Consider the following 23,262-nt stretch of genomic DNA (forward strand, 5'->3'; position numbering starts at 1 on the left):
TGTAATAAATAATATTATATTGGTTACATATGTAATTCACTAGTTTTCAGTTGTCTAGGAGCAACCTGGAATAACAATATAATGTTGTAGGTTCAAAAGGGTTAAGTTTATTGACAGTATAAGATAAGATAATCGCGCGCCGATACTACAAACTTGAACTAAACCGGTCAGACATCTAGAACTAGTACAGTTGTATGTTGTGTTCAAGATAAATATTTAAAAAATGAAAGCTATCGTCCGCTCTGGAAAACTTAAAGTAAGTACTTAACAAATTAATTCTTATTACACTAGAAAATTTCAACTGTTTTAATGTAATATTAATATAACTTTAAAAACCAAACATACAAATTATAAAACTTTGTTAAGGTTATAGTCAAATTCGATATTTTATTTAATTCAAACTAAAGATATATAAAATAAGTACTTGTCAAAATCAGCTGTTGTTTTTATGAAAATCATAGCTTATAAACATTTTTCAATAGTCAAAATATCAAAACTATCCATCTACTTTTTATCTAAACTGGCCGATTAAACTGAAAAGTAAATGTTTCATATTTATCAAATTTAATACGTTTTTATAAATAACATTTGTTTCGATGATGATGATTATTGTAAATCAATGTCGCTAGCACAAAAAAGTTTATTTAAACTGTGACATTGCAATGACCTCTGAATTACATTCTTGTTACTTGGTAGTTGCTGTCAAAGTATTCCAAGAAATCGGAATCTTTATAAAACATCCGAACATCATTGACGTGTTTAATTTTTGTTTTAATGTTTAGTAAGAATTAGTTACTAGAACGAATTATAACAATGGCACTTCAATGCGTAAGTATCTTAACACCATTATTTTTAATAAATTCCGTTTTCGAAATTGATGTGCACAATATTTAAGGCAGAATTAATAACAGCATTTACCGGTATTGCTAGTGATTAATAGTGTTTTATGACAAAATGTCAGTGTAATATTTCAGTACAATAAATTTAAGTCGGATTCAACTTAATGTTGTCGTATATTGTATCGAATATTATAAGCGCCGTTGTGTGTTGTTACATGATTTATTAAACATTACACCATTTAATTTATAACCTCTTAATCCAAGTCTAGTTTTATAGCTGAATTTATTATTTTAGAAATTTTATTAGTATGTGTTAATAAAAAAATTATGACACTTCCGCTGTGTGACGTAATAATGTACCTAGAAGCTTACCTACCTTCTACAATATTCTACCTTATACCTATATTATATTGATGTGGATGAGATAGTTCTGAGGAATCCTTCATTTGTTGCTTTCATGCGATTTTTTCACAACAATTGTAACTAGCGTTCAAACATTGATTAGATAATACAATATTATAATTATGTTTATTATTAAAATAGAGGATAGTGCTATACCTGTAAAATAAAGTTTTGTTGACTGCATAAACAAAAGCTTTTATTGAATATCAATTAATGATCTTTTGAATAATTTATAACTTCACTTGAGTAGGTAATTAAACCTATCATTGATATTTATTTATTTGACACTTTTATGCATTACAATTGGGGAACACTTCAATAATAATGGCGGCCTTGTCGCTTTCGAGAGATCTATTCCAGTTAAAAGGAAAGAAAATCGTTATTGCAATTCTACAAATGATAGACAATAACTTAAATATTAATTCATTAAATACAAAAAAATATGGACACCAATAATTTCATGCTGAGGATACAATATGCACAGGACGTGTACAAGAATTAATAGGAAGAGAGAGTATAAGTTTCGCCATGATTTTTGGGATTGAGTAGGGTGGAAAATAAGAGATTTTATCATATTCGCAATACAATGAAATGGATTAGAACGGGTAAATGCACAAATAATGTGTTATAAAATACATGAAGTATTTTTAAATTTGCAATACAAGACTACAGACAATTAGGTACATGCAAAGAAAGGTAAAAAAAATACTTACGTAATTTTAACCAAAGGTTTTTATCTATGCTAGGAAAATATGATGAGAAACATTATTTTATATGCGTTGCTATTGACAACGAAAACGACAACGAATTAATTTGACAATTAGGTTTTAATACTCAAAAACTAAAATTACTTATTCACATTTCTAAAATTCTTTTATTGTATTTTTTCAATGGTAACTAATTAAATATCAGTAAATATTTCAAAAACGTTTCATTATATTAATATTTACAATTTCTTAAAAGTTAAACCGATCAGGTGCTACTTCTATAATGGTTTTGGCAAAATTACATCTCGTTTTGGCACCACTTCAATTGTATATTTTTAAACACAAAACTCCCAGTTAAAATAAATTAAAAATATTAACTTACAATAAACATTACTATGAAAAGCCATTCTAAGGAGTGCACCCCTCTGTGTATTCAAGGGGTTGCGATTTGAAAAGGGAAAATTGAACGAGTTTGCGCAAATATATGTACTGACGACACATTGATGCGCGCGCCGACTACCGCGATTCGATGCTCAATACGCAAGTCTGTTATTCAAAGTGGCCGAGAGAAGTTTCCTACGCTAAAGGGCAGTTCAAGATCATATACACAGCCGATTCAACCTCTTGCTGAATTTCAGAAAAGTGTTTTCCATAACAGTAGTGTAAAAATGGTTTGGTGCACTGTTTACGATGGAAAAACTGAGGTATTTTATCGTAGCTCTATTTTGGCGCTGTATTATGATATCGCTTTACATTAACATGCTGTGTACAGATTGGGTCTTCAAAATTTTAATATTTCCCCTACATATTACTTTAAGGCAACATAATTTATATGCAAAATAACTGTCCATTATGTTTAGAAAACACGGTTTTTTAATATAAATATAAATGAAAATCAAAATAAATTTAATAATTATAAAATACTTACAAGTTTTACTTGTATTGTATATCTGTGATGCATTTTCTTTAGAACTTGTTAATGATTTCAAGGTTAATATTATATAGCACCGGCTCATATTTCAAATACTAAGGATCAGTAATGTACGCTGTTTACAATTTCCATTTCATTGTGGAATGTTACTAGGTATAATAAATATTAACAATATAGTTTTAATACTAGTGAATTAAATGTATCATTCATTTTATTTATATAGTTATACCTACTTTATAATAAATATGGATATTAATAGTACTTTCCTCTTTCAGACTGGGTCTGGTGAGAAGCCAGGCATGCAGCTGGCAGCCTCTGATGCGATGTCTCACCTTCAACACATGTGCAGCCTAGACGTTGACTCCAAGGCTTCTTATGTTCGTCTGTCTGGCATCATTTGTACTATCGGTCAGTTTAGAATTGTGGTCAATGCAATTATTATTGTAGTAATATAAAATGTATAAGAAAAATTTAAAAATAAGAATTGAGTTCTTATAATTGTACAACACAATTAAATTAGATTTGTAATTAAAAATTATACAGACCAAACCAACCAAATTTGTTTAAGACCCATTGACAAGTGTGTTTAATGTATCTTAATGATTTCTTATTGCTTGCTTACTTTTCAAATGAGAGATAAACATTTCAAAAACGGTACTTGGCCCTTTATGTAGAATCATGTTAGTGAAATAAGTACTTAACACAAAACATTTCATTATAAATTACTATAATATGACCTGGTATTGTATCATCTACATATTGGACCCCATACTACAGCTGTGAAACACATATTTCTGAAGGCATCTATAAATATATGACAATATTTTTCACAACATCAAACAAAACATTAACTAGTAGGTAGGAAAAGTTTAATTGGGAAATTCAATCATGGTTTTTAGTTTTTTCTCTTTTCTTGAATAACTTTTATGTTTCCTACCTTTATACCTTCCTTAAGCTTCCATAAATATTTTAAGCAAATAATAAGCCAAATCGGTCCAACCATTCTCGAGTATAAGCGACACAAACGAACAGCAATTCATTTATATATATATATATATTTAATATGTTTAGGGCCGGCTTCCCGAAGTGTTGAGATGTTAGAGAAGATGATGGAGACAGGTATGAATGTGGCCCGTATGAACTTCTCACATGGCTCTCATGAGTACCACGCTGAGACAATTGCAAACTGCCGTGAGGCTGAGAAGAATTACAGCAAGAAACTCGGAGTGCCTTTCTCTCTAGCTATTGCTCTTGACACTAAGGGCCCCGAGATCAGAACTGGACTTTTAGAGGGTGTAAGTAGACTTATTACTAGCTATATCATGTTCGTTTCACGTAAAGAGTATTAAACTTCTACAACTATAATTTCATACCAACAATGTTATATAAATTTAATATTGTTTTATTTTGCATGAAAATTCTAATAGTTTTGATGTATTTTATTATATTGTTTTATTTATTCAGAAAATAATACAAAATATGTTATTGTTCTTCATCCAGAGGTCTGACCTATGCTCTATATTGGGAAGTTACGGGACGTGCATGAATTTGTGAAAATTATCAATGGTAGTTTATGAATGAAATTTTAAAAAATATATACAGGGTGGTTCAGCTGAAGTAGAATTGAAGAAGGGTGAAACAATCAAGCTGACAACTGACTCCGCGTACCAAGAGCGCGGTACCGCAGCTGTCGTTTTTGTCGACTACAAGAACATCACTAACGTAGTGAAGCCCGGAAACAGAATATTTATCGATGACGGGCTCATTTCTGTCATCTGTCAATCGTCGACAGCTGACACTTTGGTGTGCAACATTGAGAATGGAGGTGAGAGCTCTATATTTGTTATCAGGCGACGAGTTTATTTTAAATTGACGTAAAATACTCATTTTCTTAGTTTGAATATCAATACGTGACTTTTCAAATCGAGATTGCTGAGAAAGCATCTTTGATTCAAAATGTATGGAAATATTGTTCTTACGTCGCCCAGAGGCTTGTTCCGGCTAAAGATAGATAACCAACGATATTTTTGTATAGAATTGTTTCGAAACGATCCATCCGCGTATTTGGAACTAAACGGTTGGACGAAAATGCGTCGTTCGAATAAAATCCGTAGTGTGGAAAGTCATTTTCAGCTGCCAAAAACTGAAGTTATACAAATACTTGACAGTTGTTAAAGTCAGTAAAACCATGGACAAACCTTGCTTCCACAGTACGCGACATAATTGCCAGTACACACAAACAAAAGTTAAGCCTTTTTTTACTAGTAGTTATACCTTTGTCTATGTCTATAACAGGTATGCTCGGATCAAGGAAGGGTGTGAATTTGCCTGGTTTGCCCGTTGACTTGCCAGCGGTGTCAGAAAAAGACAAGTCTGACTTGATCTTTGGTGTTGAACAAAACGTAAGTACACATTTAATACCGTATCAAATGACATTTTATCATAATTTATTTATTGGGTTAAACATGTTTTATTTCTGTTAAAATGATTAAACTGTTGACAGCGCCACACATATGCCTTGAACTTTAAAATAACGGGTTTCTATATATGCCTTGTTTATCCCTAACGAATGGAATTTCCTCTTAACGCTTGCTCAGTTAAGATGTTAATAAATCAACACTACTTGTATTTTTATAGATTAGTTGCGGCTTTGGCGGGATACTTATTTTAAAAATTATTTTGAAAATATTTTTTTCTGTTACTTAAGGATAGCCTCGAAGGTTGTGGTTTTTTTAAACCTGGCCAGTAAGGTTTGAGTTAATTCGTTACCGAAGAAGGATGTTCGGCTTGTATTTTTAATGTCTAGTATAGATAGCAAATGATAGCAATACGAGATTCATAGATAATTTTTTTAAATAAAATAATATAAGCACAGATAAGAACTGATTTTATCTAAAGATGAAAACTAAATGTATGTGATATAATAGATAAAAAATGAATCTACTTTTCAAACTCATGCTCTGTTTTATCTGTGATAGTTCAAGGTCTATCTGTAATTTGACCTTGGATATGACTTTTGCCGTTGCTGTTATTCATAGACCAATTTATATTATTGTGTGGTGAAATGAAGCATATAAACAGAACAGACCGAATGGGTACTGTTCGTCGTTATAGACAAGATAAAAAACTAAAATTCTTATGCCTATGTAACGTACATAATTTTTAATATAAATATTAATTGCTCACTAAAGAAAAATAATCAGTATTTTAACAGTTGCCTATGTGTGTGAAAATATTATGTACGTTTATAAAAACATAAATACATTTGTAAAGCTTAGTGACTGTCACAATTAAAACACAAGAAGTAGGAATTGACTAGCTTTTCCAGCTTTCAGACTTCTCCTATGTGACATAAAACTGCTCACTCATTTATGGGGAAATGTATACAGATAACATAGTGAGATGGAGTAATTGACTTGCATAAGTGTACAAATTGTACCTAGATGAATAAATTACTTTTTGATGTTGAATATAAATAAATTTAAAGATACGTTTGGAAGCGGAAGTTGGCAATTAATCAATTGTAATTACAGGTGGATATGATCTTCGCATCGTTCATTCGTAACGGAGCAGCTCTGCAAGAGATCCGCGGCATCCTTGGAGAGAAAGGGAAGAACATCAAAATCATCTCCAAGATCGAAAACCACCAGGGAATGGTTAACCTTGATCAGATTATTGCCGTAAGTTTTGTTTAACTCGCTCGGATTAATTTGATGAAATAACCTGGTCCTGTGAACTCTGACTCTCTGGCAAGCTTTTAAATATTGTTAGTGTCGTTTAACCAATTGAAAAGGGCATCAAAGAAACATATCAGAATAAGTCTAGTAGACTAAAATTGCAACGGCTGATGGTGACGTGTATCTCGTTCCGATATACATATTAAGTTTCTCATGTAAATAAAATACATTTTTTGTGATGAGAAGACTGCGCTAAATGCAGTTAACTTTATGTAATTTTTTAAATGATTCGAGGAAATTGTTAAAAATACTGAATGTCGGTAAAAAAAAACTGTTGATGTACTGTTTTGTTAAAACATATTTCTTGTGAGAACATACATAGCTCAAACTTGAAAAGGATTTTCTTCTAGATCCTTAACTGGAAACTACGAAATTAAAAAAAAATTCTATAAAAATAATTCGGCACTTGGTAATTTTAAATTAATGGAAAAAGCTCGCGTGTATACTCTAAGTAGGAAAATGTTATACTTTTGCGTACGTATAAAGATGACTTATTTCACGGGAACTATAAAAAAACGTTGTTATACACAATATACAGGATATTTAGGTAAAGTAAAGTTCATTCATTCACATTATTTATATCGATCGATATCGATTCCCTGTGTTGTGGGCAGCCAATCTCATCCTTATTACATATAAACTGTATTTAACTTTATGATTTCTACATAACACAAATTAATATTGAAACTATATCCAAGCACAGCTGTTGCGTGCCTAATTCACACGCTTTATTAATTTTTGCGAGTCACAGCCAGTCTAATTTATCATATGTTAGGTCACGAATCCCGACAATTTGATTGTGACCAATATTCACAAATTAGTTTGAACTTTCAACCTTTTAGCCAGTTGCTACTGGTTTTTCTGAGTTCTATTCCAGAAATCATAAACGTTTTATGCGCGGACGTTGTAATTTGTATTTCATCAGTCATTCTATTTGAAAATTGCAGATGTATGATTTAATTGTGATCTTATAAGTCTAAGATCTTTTGTCTTGCGTTTATCTGCACCATACTTGCTAGTAAGTTAAGAAAAGATGCTTTTTGTCTTAAATATATCCAGAAAAACAACGACTCGACCTGAGTCATGTTAGCCGTCAAGCTTTTCTTCAAAAAGGCCAATGAACAAAGATAAATGCGTCTAGTTTATGCCTGATTATTTTTATACGGGATTTTACATATTACGATCACATCTAAAAAATATTGGTACTTTTCTTATTAATAATATTAATTTCAGGAATCAGACGGTATTATGGTGGCCCGTGGTGACCTTGGAATTGAAATCCCACCAGAAAAGGTATTCCTTGCCCAGAAGACAATGATCGCGAGATGTAATAAGGTATATTTTGCATATTTTTTTGAATTAATTAATTGGGTCATAAAGTTATCTGTCTTATCATGACTTGAATGTCATATGTCTTAATTGCCACACGAAGGCAATTAAGAAAAATAGTTAAGTTGATACATGATAATACGCGTGATTATTAACCCTGAGGTCGTAGGTTTGATATCCGCATGGGCACCTATGGATTTTTCCATATTAGGCAGTGAGATTGATGAAGAATTTTAATATTATTAGTTTAAATTAATGGAAAATAGTAGGTAAAAATATAACAACAAATCATTTTAATTATATTATAATAATAATCTTTTTCTCACGTTCTGAATTTTTTGTATTACAACTTAGAAACACTAGAACATTCTAAAGGAAATTGTTGATAGGGATAAATTGACTTTTGTCAGCCCTAGATGAGGCTGCCACCTTAGTCTTAAGTAATAAACGTTAGCTAAAACTTTTAGTACAATTCCTAAGCAAAAAGCTGTTAAGAATTGCTATGGATTTTTTGTGTCCGAAATCAAGTTTTCGTTATGTATTATAAAAAATTAATTAATTAAAAAATTTATCGTAACTAATGATATTTTGAATAATATTTTACTAAGTATAAGTTATTTTCTAAATTTTTCAATAAGATAATTAAAACTTTGCACATTTTTTTTAAATATACGTCATTACTATAATTTCAGATTCTGATTACGCGAATTTGAAATAGGACATTATTAAAATATATATAATTATATGCTGAGCTGAGCCGACAAACGTCGTTTTGCCATGTCTATTATTTATAGGAAAAAAATGTTTTGTCCAATTAAAATAACTATGTACTATAATAAAAAAATGGTTGATCATAGTGGGGTGACAATTAATGGTTATTTTTTATTTTTATTTTTGTATATTGTATCATAAAAAACATTTTCAAGAAATAAAAATTTGGGGTGGACAATCCTTATCACTTAGGGGCTAGAAATGTAGATAGTAGCCTATTCTCGGAAAAACTAAATATGCATAAAAGATTTCATAAGAATCGGTCGAGCCGTTTCCTAGGAGTATGGGAACGAACATTGTGATACGAGAATTATATATATATATTTTATTTAGTTTCGTTCCGTAACTGTCCAGGACTAAGCAGTCCTATAAAACCTCAAGCGAGTTCCATACCAATCTGAAAGTACATACAAATTTTTGCTTAAAAATGCACATTAAATATTAAAAAGATTAATTATGACATTGACATTCCAGGTTGGCAAAGCAGTAATTTGCGCGACTCAAATGCTGGAATCCATGGTTAAGAAGCCCCGTCCCACCCGCGCCGAGACGTCTGATGTCGCGAACGCAATCCTAGATGGCGCTGACTGCGTGATGCTGTCAGGGGAGACGGCAAAGGGTGATTATCCCCTGGAGTGTGTTCTCACTATGGCGAACATTTGCAAGGAAGCTGAAGCCGCTATCTGGCACAAGCAGTTGTTCATCGATATGGTTGCTCAGGTATGATTTATATTATATTCTTTCTCTCTTCTAAAAGTAAAAAGTATATTATTTGTTAGAAGTGAAACTTCTTTATAAATTAATTATTATTAAGGTAAAAGCCCCAATAGATAATCATGTACTAGTATATGATAACTCCATGTATTTATATATCTAAATTCACACTGTTTAAATACTAATGATAATATAAATAAATAAAAAATGTGCGTTTACTGCACAAGACGTTATGGGACAGAATTGCGAAATCTAAACTTCTAATATGTAACTACTAAACGAATACATCAGCCAATAGCGTGTATTATTTCTCGATCTCCCTTTCTCTCTCTCTCTCTCTCTCTCTCACAATGTTTCTCACTATAGCTCTCTCCCACCTCATGCTCCACGGCCCTGTGTGTGATGCGACGTCTCTCTATCTCGCTCTCTCTCTCTCTCTCTCTCTCTCTCTCTCTCTCTCTCTCTGTCTGTCAATTGCTTGCTCCCTACTCGCGAGAAAACACTATTTTACCGGATTGAAGATATGTATTATTATAAAGTTATAGTCCCAGTCACCGTGACTACGCACGCGAAACGTCGGAAGAAATTTAAAATTATGTGAAATAATTATAAGTTTATAAATAATACATAGCTTCAATCCGGTAAAAAAGTAAAGAACAATATTATATAGACTTACTTACTACCTAAAGCTTATAATGGAAGGAAGGTTTAGTGAAAGGTCAACTTTACCTTTCCGTCTTCAACCAGTCTATTGCGGCTAAGGTCGAAAAGCTGTATATATAAGATTGGAATAACTTCGTAGGGCGTAATCGTGAGGATTTGTAGCCGAATCATTAATCTTTGTATTTCTATTTAAAAATTAACTTGGAAGCTAAATAAATTAACAATATAAACAATTTAAATTACACAAATGTTCGGGGATGTTTTAAGCAATTTTAGATATATTATTCGGTAGTGGGCTGATCGGTTTTAGATAAAGCATTGTTAGCCTATCTCGAACCTAATTCGCTGTTTTGCTCATGATTTTTTTTAATTCTATTTTTTTTCTACTTTACCAAAAAACTCTGCTACTTTTATTGTGTGCTTATGTTCTCTTGAGTACGATTTAGTTGATTTTTTTAAACACTTATGTTTACTTCAATTGTCATACATTTTAGATGGAAGATTTTGTAAAATATGCAGTAGATTTAGAACTATGTATGTTGTGGTAAACTTTAATAAATAAATAAATTTAAAAGTAATTAGATACCGAAATAGAATCGTCGACTTGAAAATAGGATAATTTTGCTGATAGCGCCATCTAGTTGCCGCTTTTTAGTTCCACACAATGGCGAAATAATATTTCATACATAACGGGAAATCCTACCTACTAACTACTCTTAATCATTTAAATATATGTCATTAAAGAAAAATGGCTTTTAATGGAAAAACTAATTTTCAAAATGTATGCATTTTATGTTATATGAAATTTGCGATTCTTTTTTTTTTATTTTATGTAGCAGGCAAACGGGCAAGAGGCTCACCTGATGTTAAGCGATACCGCCGCCCATGGATACTGATATTGCCAGAAGGCTCGCAAGTGCGTTGCCGGCCTTTCAAGAATTAGTACTTTTCTTGCAGCTGCAAAAACTGTCTTAGAAAACGCTCAGTTGTGGAACGACGGACGTCGAGGTGATACGGATGGTATTTTGTATTTTGCCTTGACGTCCGATAATGAAACTCAGCTGCGGGTATTAGACCGAACAACTCTTCTGAACACTCCCCATTCATGATTCATGACTTTTTTAACTAACAATACTTCATGTATTGTTAGTTAAAATCTAACTGAAGTATCTATATATTAGTAATTCGCTAGATGCGTTTTATATAAACAAAACTATTTTCATATAAACCGGAATTGCTAGATTTCATTTAATACCATGGAAACCTAAAATTTGTTGTGGTAGTTATTTTATGAACAAAAGCAGCAGTTTCATTTAACTAACCGATACCGATGGACGCAAATAAAGGCTCGCGAGTGCGTCACCAGCCTCTTTTTTATTTACGAACAATAAAATTTACAGTTAAAAATTTCAAGTATCAAAATCTAATTACACAAACAGAAATGTATCATATTCCTTCATAAGAACATCATTCTCTTACAGGTGAAATCAAGTATTGAACCGGCGCACTCAGTGGCGATCGCCTCCGTAGAAGCCTCTACCAAATGTATGGCGTCCGCCATCATCGTGATCACCACCAGTGGAAGATCCGCGCATCTCTTGAGCAAGTACCGCCCGAGATGTCCAATTATTGCGGTCACCAGACACGCCCAAACGGCTCGTCAGGCACACCTTTACCGGGGAGTACTGCCCATTGTTTACCAAGGTACGACTTTGTTATTGGTTAAAAAAATATATATAAATTTTCAATTGCCTTCCTAGAACTTATATTGTGCAAATGTTTTTTTTTTGCATAACTATACATTACTTTACAACTAATACAACCCGAATTAATTACATTCTTAACCCAATTCAATGCTTTTTATGCCACGTCAGTTTGATAGCCAACAGTTGTAGCAGATAAACCATTGTTAAGCTTATTGAAACGTTGCCATATTGTAAACAAGGTGTTGTTCTTATCAAGGCAAAACAGGAATTAAATAAATCAAGCGCTTGACTATAATTTTAACCTAAAATTATTTAAAACTGCTGTTTTATACTATACTATATGCTATATGTATACTAGCTGTATATACAGTATGTAAATTTTATCCGCATTTATCGAAAATTGAATTTGGAAGTCCAAAGAGGAGATATTTAATGTCAATTTCATATGTAAAGACCTAAACGTTAAAGTTGCGCAGCAGTATTGGCCTAGTGGCTTCAGCGACTCTTATCCCTGAGGTCGTAGGTACGATCCCCGGCTGTGCACCAATGGATTTTCTTTCTATGTGCGCATTTTAACATTAGCTCAAACGGTGATAGAAAACCGGCTTGTCTTACCCACAAAAAGTGGACGGCGTGCGTCAGGCACAGAAGGCTGATCATCTACTTGCCAATTCAATTAACAAATGATCATGAAGAAATCTGAGGCCCAGACCTAAAAAAGGTTGAAGTTTTTTTTTTTTATATATATGTTAAAGTTAATTAGTAACTCGCGTAATCGATTTTAATTATATTAAATTATTTCAACATGTCATGTCGGATTATGCTGTAATGGATTTAAAACAAAACAAATTGGCGATTTAAAATAGCGAATATTTTTTTCTCAGCTACTGTCGTTTTACGCGCTTGACTTCATAACTGGCAGTAAATGTCGATTTCAATAATTTCCTTATAGTCAGTGTATAAAATATTATTTTATCGCTATAGAGGGCGTAGCCAGCGACTGGCTCAAGGACGTAGACAACCGCGTGCAGTACGGGATCCAGTTCGGACGCGGCCGTGGCTTCCTTCGTACTGGAGATAATGTTGTGGTGGTCACTGGATGGAGACAGGGTTCCGGATACACCAACAATATGCGTATCATGTAAGCATATAAATGAAATATACTAGTTCTACTTTATCTATGGTAATTAAAAATATGTTAGCTTATTAAATACGCGATTGCGTTGTCGGCTTTACTTTGCTTTCTTGTTTGTTTGTTAAATAAATAAATAAATAGACCTCAATAGAGCTACCTCCTAATTGAGATTAGGAAATCTTCTATTTGGAACTCACTTGACTCAGATATATTTGTTTCGATTTTGATAATTTTTAGGTTGAATTAACTTATGATGGCATGCTTAGCATGGGTACAATGTAAAAAGCCTTTTCATTAATATTAGTTCAAAATTTGTATGTTCCAAACGAGAACAGTGATAACACACTGGCTCGAGTATTGGCTGCTCTCAACCGTGAGAATTTATATATTTTATTTTATTAAAAAAAATAGATATATGTATATCTAGCCCGCTTATATTATGAAGGCAGTGAAGAAACTAGCTGGACGTAGGTCTATCTATCTACAGCTTAAGCAATAAATTATCAGAAAACAGAGAAATCTTAAACTTAGAGTTGACGCCACTAGTGTTTATTTAATCATATTTTTCATTTTTGTTTTATTTTTCAGCCAAGTGGAGTAAAATCTCGGAAGTGCCAAGGGCTGAAGATATTCCCGTCAAGTATTAGAGCAAATCAGCAGTGATACGCGCACGCACGAGTGATATTATATAAGCTATGTACGAAATTATCTAGCCTAGGATATATTATTTATTATGCAAAAAGTTTAATAGTGTTGCGATTGTAATGCTTAATAAAACATTTTAATGTTGATATTGTTTTTTTTATATTATAATTTTAGTAAAACAAAATTAATTTCCATCTGCCTATATTTTAATAATTTATTACAAATATAAATTGTTATTTTAATTCTCTTACGGCTTTAAACGTCAAATTAAATATTCATAATTTCAAGAATTCGCCAAAACGCTTCTCCAGGCAAGTATGCAAAAATGTAGTCATAATATCGAATGGCGTCGCACCAGTCATGTAATTACTACATTTTTAACCTAAGGGTTATAAAATCAGATATTAGATAACCTAACGCTAACCAACATAAACAGTAAATTAAAAGACTACTTTCATAAACAGTTAATTGAAAAACTACTTTTATTATATGAAATTGTCGCACTCCTAAACAAGACTGCTATGGTTACATTAATACAAACCACAGCGGTTTTCTAATGGTCTAAATATTATATTATTTTGTATAATAAAGCAAAAAAAAAACATTTGGAGTGATTTATTCCACTTACATAGTAAAAGTTAGACAAAAAAGTTCAGATTAGAATTTGTAAAACTGAAAACTTTAATTTTATATTAACCAAATTACGGAACAAGTTATGAAACTAATTAAAAAAAATTACGCCTAGGTAAAAAGAAAAGACTTTAGCATACTCGATTTTTTTAATGGAAATCTACCAGACGTGGCTTGCGCTCCAGGATCGAAGAGTTACCGCTCAAGTTTCGAGCTAACTTCTCTTCGACATAGGACGTCTTCGTTTTAGGTGTATTGGTTTTGCCTAACTTTAAATGCTTTTGCTTGCTAATTTGTCTTTACCGCATCCTCCGTGACCTGCATGCAACACCAAAATAATTTGTTTATGGTTATGTCACGTATCAAGTGCATAAAACCGTAATATGTCACTAATCCGCACACGACACCGTACCTACACTTTTGATACCTTGGCTAATCCGTGGAGTATTCTTGCTGGTCCTTCTGTGACAGGGTCATGTTGGACACACCTCATAGGCGGAGAATCTATCATGCCTCGTTAATATTTAAGTCAGGATGGCCTATGGTTGGCTAAATATGATAAATTCCGACCCGCAGCCATGTCTTGTTTGTTTGTCACAAAGGTCCTTTACACTTTATCAACCAATCCATCCATAATCCAGACATTCTCTCATTGTCAGCAAATAGATAGTAATTTTTTGTTCTTTGCATTTTCCTTTCCAATAAGAGTAAAAAAGTATCGGGGAATCACAGACGTGGTGTCTGTGGAGATTTTCTATTTTATGATTCCTTCATTCAAAATCTACCTCACAAATTAGAAGCCAAATGTAAATAGAAATTTTCAAATTGTTATATTCTTTAAACAATAATAATACTGCGTATCTTAAATTAATGATTTTTTCTGAAACTTAACATCCGTAACTGGGTTAATTTTGCCCTGAGTAAAAAGTCAAAGAATGTTTTTTATGTAAAATTTTAAGTTCTACATGTTTTTACCTGATTTTTTTTCAGTAATTGCGAGTATTTCAACCGTTTGCGAGGGTTCTATCAAAAATGGAAAGTTGAGTGAAGAATTTGTTATTTAAATAAACAAAAATACATTTTTTTTGTTCAAAGACAGCCTCCTGAGATATTAAACTCCTTGAGAGAAAATAGAATTAGACAGGGGAATACGTACTATTTATATTCATGTTACGTCATTGTCGATTCGAATCATCTGTGACCGACGTGATTGACGTTAAAAATCAATATAGAAAATTATAGATTATTTGATAAATTAATAATTATTAGCAAGTTATTTTACTTCATAACCCATGTTTGTCATGTCATACACATTATTCTTAACAATATTTCATTTATTTTTATGTCAAATAGCCCATTGTTTTTATTAATTGATGCCGTGAAAGGACCAGATATTTTTATTTCGCATTATAGACCGTTACATTTCCGGGTTTGGAAATAATTAAACCAATGAGGAAAGCTCCCTTAAAGTGAAATTTGCCAATTTGAAAAAAAAATTGTTTATATTATTATTTTCACTTTCGTAAATATAAATTTAAAATTATATAATTTCCTTTCCTATTATTAAGGCCGCTATATTAACATAAGTTTGAAGTATAAATCGGTAATGTTAAAGGGAGTATTTAAACGTGTCTACCAAAAGGACAAAAGGAACATACGTCGTCAAGCTAATTCTGTACATTTTCGCCCTTTGTCGAATTTCCGCCTCCTTCCTTTGTGGTTATTTTTATTTCAGTTTCTTTGAAATAAGTTCCTAGTCGTTATGCATTGTTGGAGAGCTAAGAAAACGGTTGTTTTACAAATAATCTGCAAGCCAAGTTTCAAGTTTCTTCGTAATGCTTTTTGATGGGAAAATGTCAAAATGTCATGATTAAAAAACCAATCAGTCTTTTGTCTCGCATTTAGTCATTTGGACCGATAATTGTTGTTTTAATATTAAGAATTGACCAGTTTTAATCGTTTTTATAGAACAATTCAACAGTTCAGTGACATGGTTCACTTTTGCTCAATGAATATTCTATCATTTTGTAAATGATACGACCAAATAATCTGTATTAAATGGGATATTGTTACACCAGCGGTGTGATACTTAGATACGGTAGCTTTACAACTTAAGGGTCGGTTCCTATGTCCAATGCTACAGCATGTTGAATGCTGCCATCCACATGCTATTACTGAGAAATTGTAACATTCAAAAGCTGGGAAAGGAAGCAATGATTAAATTTTCTTTCTTCATTATCAAAAACACAACAACCAGGATATTTTCAATCATCATCCTTTGTGTGCCGCCCATCTGGCCAACTTGTTGCCACATGAATACAGATGGCCAATATTGGTCAAATATAATGATTGAAAATCTCCAGCTGCTATAGATTGAGCGCTCTCCTTCTATTTCGAAATTTGCTTGGTGAACTGTAGTATTCAAAAAAGTACTAAAGGTTCCAACTTCGATTTTGTACCATTTGGAGTAGAGTAGAAATATATAAGTAGAGATTCTTGGGCCACGGTAAAGTGCAGAGGCGCTAACTAAATTTTTAAGTTGGTGCCTGGCCTGGCTTTTCACTGCCAGCGTCAAAGGTAACAGTGCCACAGGGTCTGTTGTGGTGTTCTGGGTAAGGTAAGGTAGGGTGGACTCAATTTCCGCACTTAGACGCGTAGTCGGTCCGTTGTGCGTAGAAGCCCTGGCTAATTTAGCCAGCCTAACTCCTTCCAGAAGCTTGCGGTGTTCTGATTATAGTATTAAAAATCTAGAAAGATCTTTCAACAACAAAAGTGAAAGAGGCAAAATTGATAATAATATGAATATATGGATTCAGATTCCGCATAATTCCGGTTCCTTGATTATTTATATTTAAAGTGGCACATAGCTCTGCTCGGTTATAGTCTTCCTACAGCCCTCTGTATATTTTCAATTAACCTACGTGTAAATTTAGAGTCTTATTTGACTAAAAGATCACATTGAAGAAAAAAGCTACATTGTCGAGAGGTATACAAGAGAACTTTGAGGTCGTGAGTATCAGAAAAATACATATGATTCGGTGTATAACTTTAGTTCACGAACTTGTTTAACAGACCTAATTTAACTAACAAAAGTTCTATTATTTATTTATATTATATTTAAACAGTGCCTGATTACTAATATTTTTGTATTTTAATTATGTCATTTTGTTTGTTGTTTGTCAATTATGGGTCAGCTGTTAGGACAGGATTGGTTTATCATAAATAAATAATACTATAATACCTAAAAGTCCCTAATGTTATGTTGGTAAAACATTAATCATAGGCCCGGAGAGACACAGTTTTTTCTTCTGTTATATCTTTCAGACAGAGCTTTCACCCTTAATTTGACACTTCTTTAAAATAAATTTAAACAAAAGATTTCTGCCATTGGGCTAAATCGAAGAAAGACAAGGTTGCTTCCATCATTTAAGAAACAAACGAGCTAACATTTATTTCAAGACATCTTGTTTACAAGTCATTACTTCGTCATGAGCAATCACGCGTAAATCGAATCGCGTTTTTGACGATGTATGCGGCAAATTGTAAGTACTGTAACCTATATTAGTACTAAACTACCTTTTTTTCATTTAGAAACGTTAAAGTCAACCTAACCTAACATGTAACATCTCCGTTTCTCAGAGAACTCGTGTGCAGCAGACCCCCTTTTACATCAAACACACAAAAAGCTTTTATGCGTTCACTGCACTTGTAAGTTTGTTAAAGTTGAGGCTTCTTTGACCTGCGTTTACACCCCAAATCCCGAGTTTGTACGACACCATACAGACCGGTGACTGAAAACTAAAAATAACCGTGCGCTTTTCAGTACCGCCGCAACAACGGTGCGCGACAGCCGCGCAACACGCGAATCGCAACCATGGCGGAGACAATCGAAGAAACATACGAGACTTCGGTCACCCGCAAGGTGGTCCGCAAGAGCCTCAAGATAGAGGAGGTGAGGACTCGACTGCTTTATCTACGACACAAATAGCGCACGCGTCGACGACGCCGCATCCGCTCACATAACAAATAACACTTGACAGTGAACACGGACGTAAACACTAGCGATATCCTGAATACTCGTTCATAACTATAAGGCACTTGCGTGTTAAAATCCTTCCGCGTTCTTAAGCCCTTCGCGAGTTCCGATGACAGATTGGCCGGTTTCCGCCCAACCTATTCCGGGAATGAGACAAGTGGAAGCCGGCCCGTGTAACGCGACGTCAGTGGAAGTGTTTGTCAGTCATTCGTGATGTAAATAGAAGTTTGAACCCCTTGTGTGCATCATATCGTGACCTGGACACTGACCACGTGTGACCTTGCAGACAAACAACACATTCAGAATGAAACCCATCACACAATTAGGTACATTACATTAAAACTACATTTAGGTATATGATCTCGTAATGCCCCTTGTATTGGTTAAACACCTGATAATAATTAGTATATCTAATAGTATGCTTAATACGGAAATAACAAGCTATAGGAAGAAGTGGGAATAATTTGTCGCGTTATCACATTCCATCAAACTAACAATGAATGTCGGCAGCTACTGTCCGTTTTCAAAGCGCAGAATCCAATGGAAAAACGCGTCGTGGCATATTTTCGTCTTGGCTCCCATCCTAGTTTATCTGCTACATTACGATGTTTATTCATAATACGTATACGAACGCTAATGTGTGCGTTTCAACCACTTCAGGTCTTGATAACCAGCTTAGACTCAAAGAACCCCAACGTCATATAATTAGAAAAACAATTTCATGCACCATATACCAGATTTAATTACTCTGTTATAATGTCTAGAAAGTGTAGATGTTATCGAAAAAAATTCTGTGCCCGAGTGCCAAATTTTCAGTTTTACTTGGCATCTGCATTCCCAACATATATACCAATATAAAACTTAATGATTCTTCGAATTCACACAGAGTCTGTGACTCTTGTAACGTTATTTATTGGTTTCAATGAAGTTTTATAGTGCTTTTACAATTCCCAGAGCGATATGAATGCTAACACTGATTTATTGGGCTATAAAGGTCCTGAAAAACAACAAAATGTTTTCTTTGATCGGCACATATTCTATTTAAAAGAAATTTCCTTCCTGTTAAATATAATAATGGGTCCTTTTAAATATGTGTTTTGTTTAATCAGTTACGAATGTTTCTCTAAGCAATATTGTTAATAAAGGGAAGGTTTTCAAAAAATCCTCATATAACACTTCCCATTTTTCCGTAAGTCCTAATGCAATTTGTTATTTGGATATTTGTGCTTACATGCAGTCAAGTAGCAATAAAATTAGCTACATACAATCTGTCCAAGGAGCAACACGAATGTTTACAAAATAAGCTATTTGCAATGTACGTAATACTCTGAGGAACTACACAGTGGTACATAGAAACAGTATTTTTTTCATATTGGTCCTTTGACTAAAAGAAATCGTTTTATTAATGCCTATATTTGCTGTTTTAATGTATGTTTAATATACAGCAAATAAAACAATAAACTACCATAATCAAATAGAATTCTAGTACTATATCGTAATACAACCTTTTTAAAAACCGTTTAGTTAGTACCGTGTTTTTTTTATACAAAAAAGAATGGTTACCATGGTAACACCAACCGAACCAACTTCAGTCCACTTTTAGATTTCGAAGCATAGCGGAGGATAGCCCTTAAATATTGAATGACACACTTAATTTTTGACGCAATATTGTGTTTTTAATTTTTGTTTCATTAGTCAACATGATTGTTGTATTTTTTAAAGACAAGCTATGTATGTTAGGAAACTGTCGAAACAGTTACTAGAATGATTTATGGGATTAGCCAAAGTTTCACCAAAGGTACTCACAGTTCATCAGTCAGTTACACAGTTTATGTATATTGTGTAAAAATTAAAATTGTGTTGTCACGTAACCAATATACCAAGGACACAAAATCTTGTAAATGAAAATTCCTTAAAAATATTTAATAATTATTTAATTTTATTAAAAAAATCTTACAACGATTTCGTCATATACATTTTACCTGTACAAATGATTTTTACTCTTCTTAATTTAACTACACTTAAAATGTCTGGTTGCTTATGGCATTTTCAAAACTTCTAAAAATTGGAACTAAACAATTATTACTATAAAATATTCGACAACAAAAGTTATAATTTCTTTACCGTACCGGCAATATTCATGCCCTTTATCGCAATAAAACTAAATAGTTTATAAAACTCTATAAATACGTTAGCTAATTACTAGTATATCATTTAAAAGTAATGACAGTATTTCCACACAGTAAAACACTGCAACAAGGTCGTCACATCCCGTTCAATATTTTAACATTCATTCGCTATTAGCGATCGAGATATTTCTATATCAACGACCCAAATCGTGATAGATGTTAAAATTAAACCGACAGACTACTCATATCAGACCCAGAGTACTTGTAAGGAGTTTCAATTGACTGGAAAGTTGGTAATGCATTTGCACAGCAAAGAAAAAAGAAAAGATTAAAAGCCCACGTGACTTTTAAAGTCTTTTAAAGATCACGCAGTTTTGTATACATTGTTGGAAACATTGTTGATGCCCTAATAGTTAGAAGTTTATTACATTGATTGAGAGATACCTGTTTTATATTGAATTCAACTTTTGACAATGACAATTTTGTTTTTTGAAGGATAAGCGACTTCGCTTATACTTGTAAATACTTTTTTATTCTAAAAAAATGCGGGCAGTGTTGCATTTCTTTACAAAGTGTAGATATCCTTATACTATTCTTCTCACACATAAATACATTACATACAATTTCTTTCTATTACAAATATCGAAATCGTGACAACTTCTATATAATATTTAAATAAAGATTGAAATTCTTTTAAATCTAGTATTACTATTTTTTTGATCTTTCTTAAAGAGTTGTCATAGTGTACAATGCTTGATTGACCCCTTTAGCTGATACAATAACCAATTTAAATAAAGTTGAAGTAGCAGTTATTTATTACTCATTTCTGTAACAAGTTATTGTCAACTGATCACAAATAATGACACACATATGCGAGGACATGACCCGTTACAGTTTTCTTCTATCCTACATATTTTAGAGTGAAATGAAACCTTGAGCTTCTGCCAATTATACCTATTGTGTAGTTTGTAAACTCCATATAGACACAAGTTAGCCGCGCTCGCTCTAAACAAAACTAAACAAAGCTATGTTTTTCTATTACACATGCGATACTCGTTTGAGTAATTTCTAACAAAGTATCCAGCGGTAAAATGCCTTTAATATATACCAATTAATTTTAATCTATGTTTCTCTTGGTCATCGCATTACGCATGAACGGTATAATTTGGATACTTGTTTTATTGTTGTGTTTATTATTGTCAGGGGATAGTTTATATGATATAAAAAAATAAGAATATTAAACAGAACATTAGTAAATTTAAGAAAACTTTACGACAATATTAATTTTACATAACTGTCAGTGGTTGACAGAATGCGCGCAAATATTGTTTGACACAGATCATAAAGCATTATAATAATGAACACGATGTTTTTGAATATATTTTTTTATTATACCAAATTCAATGTTCGTAGTTAAGATAGGACAGCTTCTATCGGGTCAGCTAGTAAACATACAAATATTTAAATTGCATTTATTTCACAAGTCTTTGTTGGTACAAAAGTGTTTGTGTATTTAAATTGCCAGCAAAATTAGTCGTTCTTTGTTCATTTACTAAGCTTTAATATGACGATTTAATACTAAAACGACCATAAATCAGTCTGTACTCGGTAGGTACGCAAATAAACGGTGCATTACAATCCAAATAAGGATGTATGTACGCTGTTCCGTTCCTCGAATCAAACGCGCAAAACACACAGCCGAACAACTGTTCGGGAACACTGCCAAAGCGCGATTTTACCTAATTGATGAGCAGAAACACAACATCCCAACCGTTTGATCGCGCTCCAGCGAATCTCTAATAACTTTAGAATAAGTCCGCGCTAAATTCATTATATGCACATAATGAATTTAAAATGTTTCTGAACTAATATGACCCATGTTGTATTTTCAAGGGCTTCCGTTCAGTTACTAGCTACGGAGTTGCTACGCCGTAACGCCGCTACGCCTATGATACAAGTAATTAAAAACAGAAAAGTTAAAACTTTTTGCTTGCCAATGATTCACATCAGTTCGACAACCCATAGCAATGGCGTCAAGTCGCGGAAGTCGCAACGCAACGCGCTGTTGCTTTGCGAGCGCGAAAATGGAACGCAGCGGATATAATTAAAACTGGTCGGACAAATCGCTAGCGAGGAATTAACACGCGAATTCGGTCAACCATCGAATGTTTAATCGAGATGTTTTTACAAAATTAAGGTTCCTGCGTAATGCACAAATTTAAGATTAAACACTCAAAGTCTGGTGTCACAAAATAACCCCCTTATTAAGGACAGTGTACATTTTGTTGTCTTATTAATAACATGATATTTTGAAGTATTGAGGATTACAAGTAACATCAAATCTATTATATTTAAGCCAACTAATCTATACTATTATATAAATTGAAAACATTAAACTCCAGGCTTTTGCGTTCAAGATATAATCCAGAAGGAATATTCCGAAGGTCGTCTAATACGTTACTTCCATTATATTTACGTCTACCAGTACGTGTACAAATTACGTTAATTTCGTCTTTTTATTATTTAGCACTTTTTGCATGTGGGTGAGGTATTTTTCTTCATTTTGTGGGAACGGAATAATATTCTTTGGGAGGTGATCAGCCTTCTGTGCCTGACAAACGCCGTCGAATTTTTGTGCCACATCCATGACCGTTACCTCACGACATTTTCCTTCATTATATGAGCGAGTATTCAATGCGGACATAGACAAGAAGTCGTTAGTGCACAGCTGGCTTTAGAACCTACGACATCAGGGATGAGAGACGCAGCTTAAAGCCACTGCGCCCACACAGCTTCTTCTTCTCCTCTTTATCTGAAGCTTAGCTGTATGCAATAATTGTTTGGAGCAAAATTGTTCACTGAAATAGACACAGAAACGTTTAATATGT

The 23,262-nt window shown here is 33.0% G+C and overlaps 2 protein-coding genes across 4 annotated transcripts in view; both read left to right on the plus strand.

Annotated features, from left to right (window-relative positions):
• The first annotated feature begins 141 nt into the window (after positions 1-141).
• Positions 142-13,725, plus strand: LOC123707666 (pyruvate kinase-like). 3 transcript variants are annotated; one of them, XM_045657942.1, is made up of 11 exons: positions 142-256; positions 3,155-3,287; positions 3,951-4,174; positions 4,482-4,704; positions 5,175-5,281; positions 6,413-6,559; positions 7,850-7,951; positions 9,191-9,436; positions 11,575-11,797; positions 12,784-12,940; positions 13,523-13,725. In XM_045657942.1, the coding sequence occupies exons 1-11, from the start codon at positions 224-226 to the stop codon at positions 13,533-13,535; spliced, it is 1,608 nt and encodes a 535-aa protein (XP_045513898.1). In that variant the 5' UTR covers positions 142-223; the 3' UTR covers positions 13,536-13,725. The 3 variants fall into 3 exon arrangements, with proteins under 3 accessions (XP_045513898.1, XP_045513905.1, XP_045513889.1); XM_045657949.1 differs by lacking the exon at positions 142-256 and adding an exon at positions 678-828; XM_045657933.1 differs by lacking the exon at positions 142-256 and adding an exon at positions 2,346-2,652.
• Positions 13,726-18,038: 4,313 nt separating this feature from the next.
• The window catches only part of LOC123711121 (tropomodulin-1), a 46,966-nt gene continuing 41,742 nt past the window's right edge, over positions 18,039-23,262 (plus strand). The window contains exon 1 of the transcript XR_006753918.1: positions 18,039-18,161. The gene's annotated coding sequence lies outside the window, so the exon portion shown is untranslated. The remainder of the gene's footprint in view (positions 18,162-23,262) is intronic.

Source organism: Pieris brassicae, chromosome 1, assembly GCF_905147105.1.
Source record: "Pieris brassicae chromosome 1, ilPieBrab1.1, whole genome shotgun sequence".
Classification (NCBI taxonomy): Eukaryota; Metazoa; Arthropoda; class Insecta; order Lepidoptera; family Pieridae; genus Pieris; species Pieris brassicae.